The following is a 19240-nucleotide window of genomic DNA, read 5'->3' on the forward strand; positions in this document are numbered from 1 at the left end:
CGCCTCCACCTCCCCCGTTACGTCTCTCCCTCGTAGTCTCGGCGAAGCCCTGCTGCTGTGACGCCCTGCATCCACCACCACGCCGTCGTGCTGCTGGATCTTCATCAACCTCTCCTTCCCCCTTGCTGGATCAAGAAGGAGGAGACGTCTCCCGTCCCGTACGTGTGTTGAACGCGGAGGTGCCGTCCGTTCGGCGCTGGTCATCGGTGATTTGGATCACGTCGAGTACGACTACATCATCACCTTGCAAGCTTCCGCACGCGATCTACAAGTGGTATGTAGATGCAAACTCTCTCCCTAGACTCGTTGCTTAGATGAACTCATAGATGGATCTTGGTGAAACCGTAGGAAAAATTTTAATTTTCTGCAACGTTCCCCAACAGTGGCATCATGAGCTAGGTCTATGCGTAGTTCTCTTTGCACGAGTAGAACACAACTTTGTTGTGGGCGTGGATTTTGTCATCTTACTTGCCTCTACTAGTCTTTTCTTGCTCAACGGTATTGTGGGATGAAGCGGCCCGGACCAACCTTACACGTACACTTACGTGAGACCGGTTCCACCGACTGACATGCACAAGTTGCATAAGGTGGCTGGCGGGTGTCTGTCTCTCCCACCTTAGTTGGAGCGGAATCGATGAACAGGGCCCTTATGAAGGGTAAATAGAAGTTGACAAAATCACGTTGTGGTGATTCGTAGGTAAGAAAACGTTCTTGCTAGAACCCAATTGCAGCCACGTAAAAGATGCAACAACAATTAGAGGACGTCTAACTTGTTTTTGCAGCGATTGATCATGTGATGTGATATGGCCAGAAGTTGTGATGAATGATGAATTGTGATGTATGAGATCATGTTCTTTGTAATAGGATTCACGACTTGCATGTCGATGAGTATGACAACCGGCAGGAGCCATAGGAGTTGTCATTATTTTTTGTATGACCTGCGTGTCATTGAATAACGTCATGTAAACTACTTTACTTTATTGCTAAACGTTAGTCATAGAAGTAGAAGTAGTCGTTGGCGTGACAACTTCATGAAGACACGATGATGGAGATCATGATGATGGAGATCATGGTGTCAAGCCGGTGACAAGATGATCATGGAGCCCCGAAGATGAAGATCAATGGAGCTATATGATATTGGCCATATCATGTCACAACTATATAATTGCATGTGATGTTTATTATGTATTATGCATCTTGTTTACTTAGGACGACGGTAGTAAATAAGATGATCCCTTATAAAATTTCAAGAAGTGTTCTCCCCTAACTGTGCACCGTTGCTACAGTTCGTCGTTTCTAAGCACCACGTGATGATCGGGTGTGATGGATTCTTACGTTCACATACAACGGGTGTAAGACAGTTTTACACAGCGAAAACACTTAGGGTTAACTTGACGAGCCTAGCATGTGCAGACATGGCCTCGGAACACGGAGACCGAAAGGTCGAACACGAGTCGTATGGAAGATACGATCAACATGAAAATGTTCACCGACGATGACTAGTCCGTCTCACGTGATGATCGGACACGGGCTAGTCGACTCGGATCGTGTAACACTTAGATGACTAAAGGGATGTCTAATCTAAGTGGGAGTTCATAATTTGATTAGAACTTTATTATCATGAACTTAGTCTAAAACCTTTGCAAATATGTCTTGTAGATCAATGGCCAACGCTAATGTCAACATGAACTTCAACGCGTTCCTAGAGAAAACCAAGCTGAAAGATGATGGCAGCAACTATACGGACTGGGTCCGGAACCTGAGGATCATCCTCATAGCTGCCAGGAAACAATATGTCCTAGAAGGACCGCTAGGTGACGCTCCCGTCCCAGAGAACCAAGACATTATGAATGCTTGGCAGTCTCGCGCTGATGATTACTCCCTCGTTCAGTGCGGCATGCTTTACAGCTTAGAACCGGGGCTCCAAAAGCGTTTTGAGCATCACGGAGCATATGAGATGTTCGAAGAGCTGAAACTAGTTTTTCAAGCTCATGCCCGGGTCGAGAGATATGATGTCTCCGACAAGTTCTACAGTTGTAAGATGGAGGAAAACAGTTCTGTCAGTGAGCACATCCTGAAGATGTCTGGGTTGCACAACCGTATGACCCAGCTGAACATTAACCTCCCAGATGAGGCGGTCATTGACAGAATCCTCCAGTCGCTCCCACCAAGCTACAAGAGCTTTGTGATGAACTACAACATGCAGGGAATGGAAAAGACCATTCCTGAAGTGTTCTCGATGCTGAAGTCAGCAGAGGCTGAAATCAAGAAAGAACATCAAGTGTTGATGGTCAATAAGACCACTAAGTTCAAGAAGGGCAAGGGTAAGAAGAACTTCAAGAAGGACGGCAAAGATGTTGCCGCGCCTGGTAAGCCAGTTACCGGGAAGAAGTCAAAGAATGGACCCAAGCCTGAGACTGAGTGCTTTTATTGCAAGGGGAAGGGTCACTGGAAGCGGAACTGCCCCAAATACTTAGCGGATAAGAAGGCCGGCAACACCAAAGGTATATTTGATATACATGTGATTGATGTGTACCTTACCAGTAATCGTAGTAACTCCTGGGTATTTGATACCGGTGCCGTTGCTCATATTTGTAACTCACAGCAGGAGCTGCGGAATAAACGGAGACTGGCAAAGGACGAGGTGACGATGCGCGTCGGGAATGGTTCCAGAGTCGATGTGATCGCCGTCGGCACGCTGCCTCTACATTTACCTACGGGATTAGTTTTGAACCTTAATAATTGTTATTTAGTGCCAAGTTTGAGCATGAACATTGTATCAGGATCTCGTTTAATACGAGATGGCTACTCATTTAAGTCTGAGAATAATGGTTGTTCGATTTATATGAGAGATATGTTTTATGGTCATGCTCCGATGGTCAATGGTTTATTCTTAATGAATCTCGAGCGTAATATTACACATGTTCATAGTGTAGATGCCAAAAGATTTAAAGTTGATAACGATAGTCCCACATACTTGTGGCACTGCCGCCTTGGTCACATTGGTGTCAAGCGCATGAAGAAGCTCCATGCCGATGGACTTTTAGAGTCTCTTGATTATGAATCGTTTGACACGTGCGAACCATGCCTCTTGGGCAAAATGACCAAGACTCCGTTCTCCGGAACAATGGAGCGAGCAACCAACTTGTTGGAAATCATACATACCGATGTGTGCGGTCCAATGAGCGTTGAGGCTCGCGGAGGATATCGTTATGTTCTCACTCTCACAGATGACTTGAGTAGATATGGGTATGTCTACTTAATGAAACACAAGTCTGAGACCTTTGAAAAGTTCAAGGAATTTCAGAATGAGGTGGAGAATCAACGTGACCGAAAGATAAAATTCTTACGATCAGATCGTGGAGGAGAATACTTAAGTCACGAATTTGGTACACACTTAAAGAAATGTGGAATCGTTTCACAGCTCACGCCGCCTGGAACACCTCAGCGAAACGGTGTGTCCGAACGTCGTAATCGCACTCTATTGGATATGGTGCGGTCTATGATGTCTCTTACCGATTTACCGCTATCATTTTGGGGATACGCTCTAGAGACAGCTACATTCACTTTAAATAGGGCACCGTCTAAATCCGTTGAGACGACACCGTATGAATTATGGTTTGGAAAGAAACCTAAGCTGTCGTTTCTAAAAGTTTGGGGATGCGAAGCTTATGTCAAGAAACTTCAACCTGAAAAGCTCGAACCCAAGTCGGAAAAATGCGTATTCATAGGATACCCTAAGGAAACTGTAGGGTATACCTTCTACTTAAGATCCGAAGGCAAGATCTTTGTTGCCAAGAACGGATGCTTTCTGGAAAAAGAGTTTCTCTCGAAAGAAGTAAGTGGGAGGAAAGTAGAACTCGATGAAGTACTACCTCTTGAGCGGGATAGTGACGCAGCACAGGAAACCGTTCCTGTGATGCCCACACCAACTGAAGAGGAAAACCATGATAATGATCAAGGTACTTCGGATCAAGTTACTGCTGAACTTCGTAGGTCCACAAGGACACGTTCCGCACCAGAGTGGTACGGCAACCCTGTCCTGGAAATCATGTTGTTAGACAACAATGAACCTTCGAACTATGAAGAAGCAATGGCGGGCCCGGATTCCAACAAATGGCTTGAAGCCATGAAATCCGAGATAGAATCCATGTATGAAAACAAAGTATGGACTTTGACAGACTTGCCCGATGATCGGCGAGCGATAGAAAACAAATGGATCTTTAAGAAGAAGACGGACGCGGATGGTAATGTTACCATCTATAAAGCTCGACTTGTCGCTAAGGGTTATCGACAGGTTCAAGGGATTGACTACGACGAGACATTCTCTCCCGTAGCGAAGCTAAAGTCCGTCCGAATCATGTTAGCAATTGCCGCATACTATGATTATGAGATATGGCAGATGGACGTCAAAACAGCATTCCTTAACGGGCATCTTAAGGAAGAACTGTATATGATGCAGCCGGAAGGTTTTGTCGATCCTCGGAACGCTAACAAAGTATGCAAGCTCCAGCGATCCATTTATGGACTGGTGCAAGCATCTCGGAGTTGGAACATTCGCTTTGATGAGATGATCAAAGCGTTTGGGTTTATGCAGACTTATGGAGAAGCCTGCGTTTACAAGAAAGTGAGTGGGAGCTCTGTAGCATTTCTCATATTATATGTAGATGACATACTCCTGATGGGAAATAATATAGAATTTCTGGACAGCATTAAGGCCTACTTGAATAAGTGTTTTTCAATGAAGGACCTTGGAGAAGCTGCTTATATATTAGGCATCAAGATCTATAGAGATAGATCGAGACGCCTCATAGGTCTTTCACAAAGCACATACCTTGATAAGATTTTGAAGAGATTCAGAATGGATCAGTCCAAGAAGGGGTTCTTGCCTATGTTACAAGGTATGAGACTGAGCTCAGCTCAGTCACCGACCACGGCAAAAGATAAAGAAGAGATGAGTGTCATCCCCTATGCTTCAGCCATAGGATCTATTATGTATGCCATGCTGTGTACCAGACCCGATGTAAACCTTGCCGTAAGTTTGGTAGCAAGATACCAAAGTAATCCCGGCAAGGAACACTGGACAGCGGTCAAGAATATCCTGAAGTACCTGAAAAGGACAAAGGACATGTTTCTCGTTTATGGAGGAGACGAAGAGCTCGTCGTAAAGGGTTACGTCGACGCTAGCTTCGACTCAGATCTGGATGACTCTAAGTCACAAACCGGATACGTGTATATGTTGAATGGTGGAGCAGTAAGCTGGTGCAGCTGCAAGCAGAGCGTCGTGGCGGGATCTACGTGTGAAGCGGAGTACATGGCAGCCTCGGAGGCAGCACATGAAGCGATTTGGGTGAAGGAGTTCATCACCGACCTAGGAGTCATACCCAATGCGTCGGGGCCGATCAAACTCTTCTGTGACAACACTGGAGCTATTGCCCTCGCAAAGGAGCCCAGGTTTCACAAGAAGACCAGGCACATCAAGCGTCGTTTCAACTCCATCCGTGAAAATGTTCAAGATGGAGACATAGAGATTTGCAAAGTGCACACGGATCTGAATGTCGCAGATCCGCTGACTAAACCTCTCTCGCGTGCAAAACATGATCAACACCAGAACTCTATGGGTGTTCGATTCATCACAATGTAACTAGATTGGTGACTCTAGTGCAAGTGGGAGACTGTTGGAAATATGCCCTAGAGGCAATAATAAAAGTATTATTATATTTCATTGTTCATGATAATTGTCTTTTATTCATGCTATAACTGTATTATCCGGAAATCGTAATACACGTGTGAATACTTAGACCACACTATGTCCCTGGTAAGCCTCTAGTTGACCAGCTCGTTGTGATCAACAGATAGTCATGGTTTCCTGACTATGGACATTGGATGTCGTTGATAACGGGATCACATCATTAGGAGAATGATGTGATGGACAAGACCCAATCCTAAGCATAGCATAAAAGATCGTGTAGTTCGTTTTGCTAGAGCTTTGCAAGTGTCAAGTATCTCTTCCTTCGACCATGAGATCGTGTAACTCCCGGATACCGTAAGAGTGCCTTGGGTGTATCAAACGTCACAACGTAACTGGGTGACTATAAAGGTGCATTACAGGTATCTCCGAAAGTAGCTGTTGGGTTGACACGGATCGAGACTGGGATTTGTCACTCCGTATGACGGAGAGGTATCTCTGGGCCCACTCGGTAATGCATCATCATATTGAGCTCAATGTGACCAAGGTGTTGGACACGGGATCATGCATTACGGTACGAGTAAAGTGACTTGCCGGTAACGAGACTGAACAAGGTATTGGGATACCGACGATCGAGTCTCGGGCAAGTAACGTACCGATTGACAAAGGGAATTGCATACAGGGTTTGATCGAATCCTCGACATCGTGGTTCATCCGATGACAACATCGAGGAGCATGTGGGAGCCATCATGGGTATCCAGATCCCGCTGATGGTTATTGACTGAGAGCGTCTCGGTCATGTCTGCATGTCTCCCGAACCCGTAGGGTCTACACACTTAAGGTTCGGTGACGCTAGGGTTATGAAGATATGGATATGCAGAAACCCGAATGTTGTTCGGAGTCCCGGATGAGATCCCGGACGTCACGAGGAGTTCCGGAATGGTCCGGAGGTAAAGAATTATATATAGGAAGTGCTATTTCGGGCATCGGGACAAGTTTCGGGGTTATCGGTATTGTACCGGGACCACCGGAAGGGTCCCGGGGGTCCACCGGGTGGGGCCACCTGTCCCGGGGGGCCACATGGGCTGTAGGGGGTGCGCCTTGGCCATCATGGGCCAAGGGCACCAGCCCCTATAGGCCCATGCGCCTAGGGTTTCCCCCTAGGAGGAGTCCTAGTGGTGGAAGGCACCCCTAGGTGCCTTGGGGGGGAGGGAAACCTCCCCTAGGCCGCCGCCCCCCTAGTAGATCTCATCTACTAGGGCCGGCGCCCCCCTGGCACCCCTATATATAGTGGGGGAGAGGAGGGACTTCATACACCAGCCCCTGGCGCCTCCACCTCCCCCCGTTACGTCTCTCCCTCGTAGTCTCGGCGAAGCCCTGCTGCTGTGACGCCCTGCATCCACCACCACGCCGTCGTGCTGCTGGATCTTCATCAACCTCTCCTCCCCCCTTGCTGGATCAAGAAGGAGGAGACGTCTCCCGTCCCGTACGTGTGTTGAACGCGGAGGTGCCGTCCGTTCGGCGCTGGTCATCGGTGATTTGGATCACGTCGAGTACGACTACATCATCACCTTGCAAGCTTCCGCACGCGATCTACAAGTGGTATGTAGATGCAAACTCTCTCCCTAGACTCGTTGCTTAGATGAACTCATAGATGGATCTTGGTGAAACCGTAGGAAAAATTTTAATTTTCTGCAACGTTCCCCAACAGCTGTTACATCGTGAGTTCGGCAGGTCTGCTGCCGGACAGGGCCTCTGACGAACGGAGTCCTGTGGGTAAAAAATAAAAGGTAAAAAGAAAAAAAAAGAACGACACACTTGAGAGCCCCTGGTGTGGTTGAGCCGCAGTCTGGGCTTATCGTGGTCATGCCCCTCTCCCCATGCCCATGGTATCTTCAGAGCGTAATGGTGTACGCGAAGGCCCAGTTTTGACGTTTTGCAGGGGCTGGGGTTGGGGCCGCACTGCTACGTGTGCTCGGAATGTGCCAGGTGGTCTTGTTGTAGGTTACTCCGGGCGTGCTTAGCTATGTCCGGCCGCTTAACGGCCGGACTCAAGAATTGCCTTAAGAGGCTGCATTGTACTTCTGCCGCGAGAGCCGCTGTATGTTCCTCCGTTCGGAGAGAACGTTCAGTGTTTCCGTTGACCGTCATGACTCCTCAAGGGCCTGGCATCTTGAGCTTGAGGTATGCATAGTGCGGCACCGCGTTGAACTTTGCAAACACGGTACGTCCGAGCAAGGCATGATAGCCGCTGCGGAACGGGACTATGTCGAAGATTAACTCCTCACTTCGGAAGTTATCCGGGGATCCGAAGACCACTTCTAGTGTAACTAAGCCTGTACAATTGGCTTCTACACCTGGTATGATGCCTTTAAAGGTCGTCTTGGTAGGTTTAATCCTTGAGGGGTCTATGCCCATTTTGCGCACTGTATCCTGATAAAGCAGGTTCAGGATGCTGCCGCCGTCCATCAGGACTCTGGTGAGGTGAAATCCATCGACGATTGGGTCTAAGACCAATGCAGCGAATCCGCCGTGGCGGATGCTGGTGGGGTGGTCCCTTCAGTCAAAAGTGATTGGGCAGGAGGACCATGGATTGAACTTCGGGGCAACTGGCTCCATCGCGTATACATCCCTTAGCGCACGCTTCCGCTCCCTTTTGGGTATGTGCATTGCGTATATCATGTTCACCGTCCGCACCTGTGGGGGGAAACCCTTCTGTCCTCTATTGTTCGGCGGCCGGGTCTCTTCCTCGTCATCGCTATGCAGCCCCTTGTCATTGTTTTCGGCAATTAACTTGCATGCCTGCTTGAATACCCAACATTCCCTATTGGTGTGGTTAGCTGGCTTTTCAGGGGTGCCGTGTATCTGGCACAAGCGGTCGAGTATTCGGTCCAAATTGGATGGACCCGGAGCAGTTCTTTTGAATGGCTTTTTCCGCTGACTGGGTTTAGAGCCTCTGAATCCGGCATTGACTGCCGTATCCTCACTATTGTCGCCATTGATGCGGCGCTTATTTTTGTTACGACGCGACCTGCCATTTTGGTCCTTGAAATCCGGACTACCAGAATTTTTGCTGAGGTTGTTGCTGTGTGCTAGCCAGCTATCCTCACCCGCGCAGAAGCGGGTCATGAGTGATGTGAGGGCTGCCATGGATTTCGGCTTTTCCTGTCCCAGGTGCCGGGCAAGCCACTCGTCGCGGATGTTATGCTTGAAGGCCGCGAGGGCCTCTGCATCCGGACAATCGACGATTTGGTTTTTCTTAGTTAAGAACCGTGTCCAGAATTGTCTGGCCGACTCATCTGGCTGCTGAATTATGTGGCTTAGGTCATCAACGTCTGGTGGTCGCACATACGTGCCTTGGAAGTTATCGAGGAATGCGGCTTCCAGGTCTTCCCAACTCCCAATTGACTCTGCTGGCAAGCTGTTAAGCCAATGTCGGGTTGGTCCTTTAAGCTTGAGGGGGAGATATTTGATGGCATGAAGATCATCACCGCGGGCCATATGGATGTGAAGAAGATAGTCTTCGATCCAAACAGCGGGGTCTGTTGTGCCATCGTAAGATTCGATATTCACGGGCTTAAACCCTTCGGGGATTTGATGATCCATTACTTCATCTGTGAAGCATAGTGGGTGTGCGGCGCCTCTGTACTGGGCGATATCACGACAGAGCTCAAAAGAACTTTGTCTATTTTGTTCGACCCGGCCGGACTTACTGTGTCCGGCGCGACGGCTGTCGTCACGTACCGTGGGGCGCCCACGCGATCCATAGATCGATCTTGATTGTCTTGCCTTATCCTCCAATATATTTTGCAAGTCCGGAGCGTTCCCCTGTGGCCTTATGCTTTTCGAGCGATGCCGGAGTACGGGTCTAGTGAAGGGCCTAGAGGCCTCTCTGTCGCGACCACGGGGTGGTTGGTCAGCCGTATTGTCTCCTGGTGACGCGGGTTCATACGCTTCCTCCTCTAATCGAGGGAGCAGCTTTCGTTTAGGGTAGCTTTTGGAGGGGCGTTCGAGCTCATGCTCTTAGGCCGCGAGGACTTCAGTCCATCTGTCGGCTAGCAGATCTTGATCAGCTCTAAGCTGTTGCTGCTTTTTCTTCAGGCTATTCGCCGTGGCCATAAGCCTGCGTTTAAAACGCTCTTGTTCGACGGGATCCTCAGGCACGACAAATTCATCGTCGTCGAGGCTTGCCTCGTCTCCGGAGGGAGGCATATAATCCTCTACCTCTTCTTCTGCCGCTCTCTCATGGGGGCTGGCGTCTCCGTCCTCCTGCGCTGCATCTTGCTAGAGTGGGTTGTCTTCGGCACTGTCCGGTGTATTATTATCTTCGGTACCGGAGTCTTCATTCTTGCTGTGGCGGGATTTAGAGCGGCGCTGCTGACGCCGGCGCTTGGGCTGCTTCTTGAAGGGGTCGTCCTCCGCTGTTTCTTCGCCATTCCCATCCTTTGGGATATCCACCATGTATATGTCATATGATGAGGTGGCTTTCCAGTGCCGAGTAGGCGCTGGTTCTTGGTCGTCTCCGGCATCTTCGTCCATACCGTCGATGTCTTCGGAGTCGTAGTCTAGCATGTCGGTTAGATCGTCGACAGCGGCTACCAAGTGGGTGGTGGGTGGGCTTTGAATTTCTTCGTCGTCCGCATCCCAACCGTCCTGACCGCAGTCCGGCCAGGGCTCTCCTGATAACGAGAGATACTTTAGCGAACTCAAGATGTCGCCAAAAGGTGAGAGTTGAAAGATGTCCGCTGCGGTGAACTCCATGATCGGCACCCAGTCGGATTCGATCGGAGGGGGCGCGGGAGGTTCGGAGTCCGGCAAGGAGTCCGGCACCTCGGAGTCACGGGCTTCATGAGGGACAAGGTCATTGTTCGGCTCTATCGCCGTAGAGGTTGCAGCTCCCGAGGCGGTGTCTAGCCATCCATCCTCGATCTGCGCAGCTGGCTCCGAATTGAAGATCGGAGCGGGTTCGAGTGCGGCCTCCAGGGTTCTGTACGGCTGCAGAGCTAAATCATGCTCGTCGTGACAGTGCGGCACGCTCGGCTGTGGCTCGAATCCGTCGAGGATCAAGTCCCCGCGGATGTCAGCCGTGAAGTTCAAACTTCCAAATCTGACCTGACGGCCAGGGACGTAGCTTTCGATCTGCTCCAGATGGCCAAGCGAATTGGCCCACAGTGCAAAGCCGCCGAATAAAGATCTGTCCGGGGAGAAAGGTCTCACCCTGGACTGCGTCGTTGATGATGGTCGAAGAAGCCATCAAGCCTATCGGTGACGACACAGAGGAACTCTCAATGAAAGCACCAATGTCGGTGTCAAAACCGGTGGATCTCGGGTAGGGGGTCCCGAACTATGCGTCTAGGCGGATGGTAACAGGAGACAAGGGACACGATGTTTTACCCAGGTTCGGGCCCTCTTGATGGAGGTAAAACCCTATGTCTTGCTTGATTAATATTGATGATGTGTGTTATAAGAGTGGATCTACCACGAGATCAAGGAGGCTAAACCCTAGAAGCTAGCCTATGGTATGATTGTTGTTCGTCCTATGGACTAAGGCCATCCGGTTTATATAGACACCGGAGAGGGCTAGGGTTACACAGAGTCGGTTACAATGGTAGGAAATCTACATATCCGTATCACCAAGCTTGCCTTCCACGCCAAGGAAAAGTCCCATCCGGACACAGGACGAAGTCTTCAATCTTCTATCTTCATAGTCTTGGAGTCCGGCCGATGATGATAGTTCGGCTATCCGGACACCCCCTAGTCCGGAACTCCCTCAACCACCCCCACCACCTCCAGCTGCAGCTTTCTCATATTGGTCGGCGCCAACCTGTAAAATCAGCCGAAGTTATCAATGCAGATTCCATGTTAGCATGAGATTCTGGGCAAGCTTACTTAAAAGTTTGGTGTTTTAATTTTTTAGACAGGTTGATGACCCTGGCAAATAGTATAGGCAAAAATAATGGGACAGTTAGTCAAAAGGTATTGTTGTCTAATTATCTTAAGTTTCAAGCAAGTAATTCCTTATAATGCAAAAAGAAACAGCCACTGGTAGTCAAAGGAACATAAACATGTATAATAAGAGGGATTAAACTTTTACCTGATCATAGAATGTTCTTTTTTGTGCACCCTTCAGAGTCTACATAGAAGAGGCGAAAATGAATGTGTCAGTACTAATCAAAGTTGTACATCCTCAAAATGAGCATCTACGCTGAACAAAAATCAAGTGCTCCCTCAAATGGAGTTGCACCTCATAAGCTTTCTGAACCTCTTGAAACTTTCTTTCTGCATCAGCATTGTCTCTATTTATAAGATAGTGGCTAGCTATATACTTGCTTATTGACAGAAAAACAGAGCAGCATTCTACCTAAATGGGATCAAGATGAAAATGAAAAAGAAATAAAGAAAAACATGAATCACACATTAGGAATCTAAAACATGAGTGAGTGAGTGAGTGAGTGAGAGAGAGAGATAGATGAGCACCTAGTTTATGGGGCAGGCATCTGTTCACGCCACCCATGTGCACCTCGTTGGTGATTCACCTTCTTGCTGTGGCTACTGGTTTTGGCATCAGAGGGGAGAAAGAACGGGATGGCCCCCAACAGAAGTCGCCGATGGGCGTTCGTGGTTTGGCCCATCGAGTCGTCGACATGTCTCCCCCTCCCTTTCCCTTTGGTGGCGTGCTCCCCGCCGATTTCCTGTTCGGAGGCTCGCCGACGAGTGTCTCCGGCGGCCCTCCCCTTCCTTGTAGATCCATGATGCTACTCGTCCTTGTCCCTGTCGTTGGCCTCTCCTCCACCCCGTTAGGCGTCCTCCGCCTAGGTCTTCGGCCTTCCTACTCCACCCCTCACTGTCTGCATCTTCGCCCTCCCCAGCCCAGCTCCTGGGGAGAGGTGGAGACGACGTGCGCGTGCGGCCCGATGAGGAGAATGGCGGCAGGATTCGGACCCGCTGCTTGATCTGGGGTGAGGAAGAGGGGAGGAGGTCACCGGTGGTGGGGGTGGAGAGGGAAGGAGAGAAGGGGTGGGGGGCGCCAGCTGCGGGGAGGACACAGGTGGTGGCGGCGACGGCTGGAGACGAGGGAGAGAGGAATCGGTGGATGAGGGGATGGGGCGCGGTTAGGTTAGATATCGATCTCTACTGCGCGTGCGAGGGTGGCCAGTCCTGCGTCGTGTTTGTTTTGTCCTTTGGTGTCCGACGTGGACATCGCGAGCTAGCGCCCTTGATGCACACGTTAATGTTTTGGATGCTACAGTTGAATATAACTCGGTATGCTGCAAAGATCGCAGTTCCATCTTCTCTTCATAATATCATACCTGTCGCCGCCATTACTTGGTGAAAAACGAGCCCTCAACAAAGAGGATCAGATCTATTATTATAAAAGTTCATCGGAGGGACCGGAACGCGTGCCTAGCTCCATGTGGCACAGGTACCCAACGTATTACACGGGCCGCCACGACAGCCAGGCACCTTGGTCCGCGTAGAATTTATCGTATCGGGCTGTTTCGGGAATATAATTTGGCATATCACGAAATTGCCTCTAAATTTGTAAAATGTTACTCATCGATGCCATCTATAAGCGACAAAAAACGTTTTGCACAGAGGATCCCCCGCCTGGGCCGGCCCACGCAGTAGGGACCTTCCATACGGCGCTTTGCGCACTAGGAGAAGACTTGGCGCATCCGTTTGGGCCGACCCATGTGAGAGCGGACTGTTTTTTGAATTTGTTTTTTATTTTTATTTTCTCTTTTTCTTTTCAGTTTTCTTTTATTTTCTAGTTTAAATAAAATGGGACTCAAAAAAATTCGAAATTTTTAAAAAGTGCTTAAAAATGTTAATGAAATTCAAAAAATGGCCACCAAGTCAAAAGAATGAATTTTTACAAATGCCCACAAAATCAAAAACTGTTCATGAATTCAAAATAGTTTATTGATTCATAAAATATTCTCTGATTCAAAAAATGATCGCGCATTTCAGAAAATGTTTGTTAAATAAAAAAATCTTTGTTGATTTCAAAAATTGTTCTACCAATTTCTAAAAAAATGTTCGTTGATTCTAAAAATGATCGCCGACTCAAAGCAACGTTCAGTTTTATAAAAATATTTTCATACAATATAAAATGTTTATGAATTCAAAGAATGTCTGCAAATTTGAAAAAATGTTCATGATTTCAAATATGTTCAAGTGGTAAAATAAATGTTTATGATTTTTCTAAACTTGTTCATGATTTCACAAAAATATTCACAAATTTTAAAAGGTGTTTGAAAAAAGGAGAAAGAAAAGTAAAAGAGAAAAGGAAAAATAGAAAAGAAAGACGAAAAATTAAAGAACTTAAAAAAATGGTTTGCCTCCCCAAAATCGGTGAAGAATAAACCCAAAAATAGGCCGGCCAAAAAATAGGATCGAAGGTAGGGGGTAGACGAGGGAACTCCTATTGGACGCGTTCTGCGTCAAAATGTGGTCGCCACGCACAACACAGCCTGACTGGGCTGGCCCGTCGTGCTGTACCGGTGGAAAGAAAAGGAAGCAAAATATGTTCAAGTGGTAAAATAAAATGTTTATGATTTTTCTAAACTTGTTCATGATTTCACAAAAATATTCACAAATTTTAAAAGGTGTTTGAAAAAAGGAGAAAGAAAAGTAAAAGAGAAAAGGAAAAATAGAAAAGAAAGACGAAAAATTAAAGAACTTAAAAAAAATGGTTTGCCTCCCCAAAATCGGTGAAGAATAAACCCAAAAATAGGCCGGCCAAAAAATAGGATCGAAGGTAGGGGGTAGACGAGGGAACTCCTATTGGACGCGTTCTGCGTCAAAATGTGGTCGCCACGCACAACACAGCCTGACTGGGCTGGCCCGTCGTGCTGTACCGGTGGAAAGAAAAGGAAGCAAAAAAAGGGAAGGGAGGCGCCACTCGAACCTGCGACCTACAGATTCGAAGTGCATGCTCCCAACCAGTCTAGCTAACTAGTATTGCTTGTAGAAATCCAACGCGCACTTATAAAAACTTAGAACAACCGTACAATCGGACTTGTCTACTGTATCGAACCAGAATTACACACTGTAGTGAACATCTTAAAACAAATTGTAGATTTTTTCTGGAAGTGTATATTTTGAAAAAATGCGACCATTTTTTTATTTCTGAACATATTTTGTACATAGGAACATATTTTGTACAAAAAGTGTATATTTTTTGTACACAGTGTTCTAAATATTGAGAACAAATTTTGAAACTGAGAACAAATTTGGAAGAACGAACAATTTTTTAAAGCACAAACATGTTTTCAATCTTCAAAACAAATTTAGAAATGGAGAACAAATTTGGAAGCGTGAATAATTTTTAAAGCATGAACATTTTTTGAATCTTGATAACAAATTTTGAAAACTCCTGAACAAATTTGGAAGCGCGAACAATTTTTTAAAGCACGAACATTTTTTGAATCTTGAGGACAAATTTTGAAATACAGAACAAATTTGGAAGCATGGACAATTTTTTAAAGCACAAACATTTTTTTGAATCTTGAGAACAAATTTTGAAATAGAGAACACTTTTGAAAATTCCGAAGAAATTTGGAAGCGCGAACATTTTATGAAATCCAGTATATTTTCTGCATTTCGAAAGTTTTGAACTTTTTTTTGTAATGGGAACAAATTTTGGATTTGGAGAACATTTTTCTAAAAACTGAAAATTTTATCAAAATACGAACAAAATTTGAATATTTGAATTTCTTTTGAAAAAAGAGTAGAAAAAGAAAATGAAAAAGAAAGAAAACAAACAAAAAAATCAGGAACATTTTCGAAATTGTGAACAAAAAATTTGAAAATGTGTACAGTATTTCGAAATATGAACAAAGTTTGATAAAAATAACATTTTGGAAAATTCTGAACCATATTTGAACTTTTTGAAAAGGTTACAAAGAAAAATGAAAAATATTAAAAAATAAAAAAATAAAGAAAACGTGAAAAATGAAGAACATAATAAAACTGTGAAGAAAAACTAGAAAGAACCAGTAGAAGGAACAAAAGTTTTTTGGAATGCTTTTAGTTTCTTTGCGTTTGGCACTGTATTTCCTGCATGTCCAGGAGCTAGGCGCGGTGGCTACCGCGGTGTGTATGTATACAAGAGGCCCTTGGTTCGATCCCCTGGAGTGACAATTTTTTGCGGTTTTTAATCTCGCGAAGCGAAACCACTCGAATGGGCTGGCCCAGGTAAGTTGCGCCCTGTGCGAAGCGGCGACTAGCCGCAGTTAGCGGCAAATAGGGAATTCTGGTAGACGATAGGTCACTACGTGCCTAATAGAAAACCCCCACACAGTAACAGTTAAAAAATACGTTTTAAACAAGGAAATCACCTCACCTGGGCCGGCCAACCCAACAGGGTAGCAGTTGGAAAATACGTTTGGGAATCACCCCACCTGGACCAGCACACACGGTTTTTAATCTCGCGAAGCGAAACCACTCGAATGGGCTGGCCCAGGTAAGTTGCGCCCTGTGCGAAGCGGCGACTAGTTGCCGCAGTTAGCGGCAAATAGGGAATTCTGGTAGACGATAGGTCACTACGTGCCTAATAGAAAACCCCCACACAGTAACAGTTGAAAAAATACGTTTTAAACAAGGAAATCACCTCACCTGGGCCGGCCAACCCAACAGGGTAGCAGTTGGAAAATACGTTTGGGAATCACCCCACCTGGACCAGCACACACACTGGGAAAGAAAGTGATAGTGTATTTGAGTGATACAGCAAAATGTGGTCATAGGCATTTAATATTATAATTATTTTTCTTTCCTTGCAACGCACGAGCCCTTTTACTAGTAAAAATAAATAAAATAACTCTTTTTTTTCTGGCCGTGTCATGCCAGCACACGTGCCCAGCCTCGTGGCCTAGGCACGGCAGTGAGCCACGTGCCGACTGCCCGATCATATATGTGCCGAGCCCTGGGCCAGCCCACTACGGGCCGGGCACGCCTTGACCAGCCCATTTGGCCACCTTTGGCCCTTCTTCCTCGTCTTCCCCAAGCGAATTGCTAACCTAGCCCAGCCCTCTTTCGTTCGCACACGCCCGCCGCCAACCTCCAGCTCCGGCTCGCGAGACACCGCCACCAGCCTCCCGCTAACTAGCCACAGCATCCCCAACGCCCCTGAGCGCGCCGCCACCCTGCGTCCCCTGACCATCGCGCCGCTGTTCTCCGACCTCCCCGCCAGTCACCGCCGTCGAAGCCAACCACCTCGCCGCCCTGACCAAGACCACGACGCCGCCGCCCCTTAGCACGCGGAACGAGACACTCGTCGGTCGTATTTGCGCCGCCCCAGCCCAGTCCAGCCCCAACACTGCATCGATCTATCTATTGTGCTCCCGTCCCCCCTGGCAGTGGCGACGATGAAGATGTCAGTACTCATTTGTTGTTTAATTTTTCAGTGCGATGGCAATCTCGTAGCTGTAAACTGCTCTCTCTATTGTGCAATCCTTTGCAAAACTAAGTTTAGTACATAATGGTCCCTGAGCTATGCTCCTATCGCAGATGAATTAGTTGGTTTGATTGGGAATTTATGCAGATAAATTGTTGAGACTGATCCTAATTTTGTTTCGCCTTAGTGTTTAGTCCCAGTTCTCGAACTTCATAGCTAGATGCTGAATAATTTAAAAGCTGAATCTTCATTGTCTATCAGCTGTCTTCCTAATCTGGAGTTCTGAATATCCAAAGCTCTTTATTGTTCTGCAGTGTGAAAGCAAATGCAGGACATCTCACCAACTTCGAAGTTCTCGACTTCTTACGGAAAAGAGGTGCAAAAACTGATCCCATGGGATGTTTGGGGGCCGTTGCTGCATCAGAGTGTAAGGTATATGTTGTTTCTCTGATGCTTGACCCAATGTGTATGCTCAATAACCTGTTGATACGTGTCCCTTTTTTGTATGCTTAAACTGGTCTCATGTTTATTGTTGTGACAAACAGGTATACGAGTACCTCCTGAAAACTCCTGCTTGCAATCAGACAAGGGAATCAGTTACTGAATTTGCAAACAGATGTGAGGGTTTCAAGCTTACCGATGCTGACAAGCAAAACATTATCAATTGGAGGCCAACCTCAGCAGCTGATGTTTATGCGGTATTGCAATGTTTATTTTGCTGATCCTAAGCTGCCCGTTAGTATGCTATCTATGTTTGCTGATACAAACCAAGAATGTAGATATAATATACTGATACTTTGGACCATTTGTGACATCTTGAAATTGAAGTGTCTTTTGTTATGGTATTTAGTTTGCTTATACCTCATCATGATGAGAGATTGAACTCAACACTCAACATTGCCCGGCTTTGACTGATTTCTGAAATAGTGATGCAAATATATTTTGGTAACAATGATGCATTTTTCAGAAATGTGTGCTTACATATGTGCCTGATTTATCGCTAAGAAATCTAACTTATCCCAAGGGTGGATGTTTGTTATTATGTATGGATTCTGGCATCTGTAGGTCATCTGTTTATCTTTAATTGTTTAATTAAACTAGTATAGAATATAGATGAGCTCTGTTCTTTGAGCATGGGTGTATTATACTGTACTTTCGCATGTATAGATGTGCATGCAAAATCTTATTGGCAAATGTTTTGGGTACCAAATTACTGTAACTACCGACCTTATGCCACTCGTTGATCCCTGTTATAAAACATTACGCTATCGCAGAATGAAATCGATTTTCTTGTCCAGAGATTTTGAGAGAATTGTTGGGTGTTGTAGTCATCTGTTCACAAACAAGTACCACAGCCTGTTTTGTTGGCTCACCTTCCATCTTCTTGAGGTTTTAGGTTAAGATCTCATTCATCTAATTTGGTCCGTTGTCCGTTGCAGATGGTAGAGGAGTGTGGGAAGAGATTTTGCAAGGACGAGCGAGGAGTGCCGCAGGATGAAGATGACCGTGCCGACGAACTTGTGGCTCTTGTAAATGAGATTTTTCCAGCACCACCTGCAAAGCCAGAGGATGAGGTGGATATGAAGCCAGAGGATGAAGTGGATGCGAAGCCAGAGGATGAAGTGGATGTGGATATGAAGGACAGCTGAAAGGGTTTGGTTCTGCTATATATATAAAGGGTTTGTTTCTTGATGAGGCATACAGACTTTTCGGATAGACCTGTAGCTTATCTATGTATCTGCATACATGTTCTGGGTAACTGCTCGTGGCGGCAGAAGGCCCATATTGTTCTAGACATCAATGTCAGAGACAACAAATTGACCTATGAGCTTCAATCGCAGTTTTGAGGTTCTCTTCGTCCTTGTTGGAAACGAAAATGAGCTCAAGAAGTCAACATTTCCACATTAATTGCAACACATATATCTGGCTGGGTGCTCCAACAAGTTGCCAAAACGGCAAAGCTATTTTTTTTGTAAGGGGGAATGCCTATTCGGCACTTTATTTCAAAGCCAACAAAGTACATCATGAATAAAAAATGGAAGTAGAAACTAGGAGGGACATCATCCCAAAAAATAAAAGACTTCGAGTCGTATGAATGTTTTGCTAAGTTGTGCGCAACTAAATTTGCATCCCGCTTGCAATGCTGAAAGGAG

At 46.4% G+C, this 19240-nt stretch overlaps 1 protein-coding gene across 1 annotated transcript; it reads left to right on the forward strand.

Moving 5' to 3' along the window:
- The first annotated feature begins 16658 nt into the window (after positions 1–16658).
- Positions 16659–18947, forward strand: LOC123041851 (uncharacterized). Its single transcript, XM_044464405.1, has 4 exons — positions 16659–17066; positions 17402–17519; positions 17633–17785; positions 18527–18947. Exons 1-4 carry the CDS (start codon positions 17059–17061, stop codon positions 18734–18736), a joined length of 489 nt encoding a protein of 162 aa, XP_044320340.1. The 5' UTR covers positions 16659–17058; the 3' UTR covers positions 18737–18947.
- Positions 18948–19240: the final 293 nt, after the last annotated feature.

This window comes from Triticum aestivum, chromosome 2B, assembly GCF_018294505.1.
Source record: "Triticum aestivum cultivar Chinese Spring chromosome 2B, IWGSC CS RefSeq v2.1, whole genome shotgun sequence".
In the NCBI taxonomy this organism is placed as follows: domain Eukaryota; kingdom Viridiplantae; phylum Streptophyta; class Magnoliopsida; order Poales; family Poaceae; genus Triticum; species Triticum aestivum.

Bases quoted from the DNA above. Each gene is read 5' to 3' on its own strand.
- LOC123041851 (XM_044464405.1), top strand. The intron at 17,520-17,632 runs GTATATGTTGTT...TGTGACAAACAG, and splicing joins TTGCTGCATCAGAGTGTAAG to GTATACGAGTACCTCCTGAA. The intron at 17,786-18,526 runs GTATTGCAATGT...TGTCCGTTGCAG, and splicing joins CAGCAGCTGATGTTTATGCG to ATGGTAGAGGAGTGTGGGAA.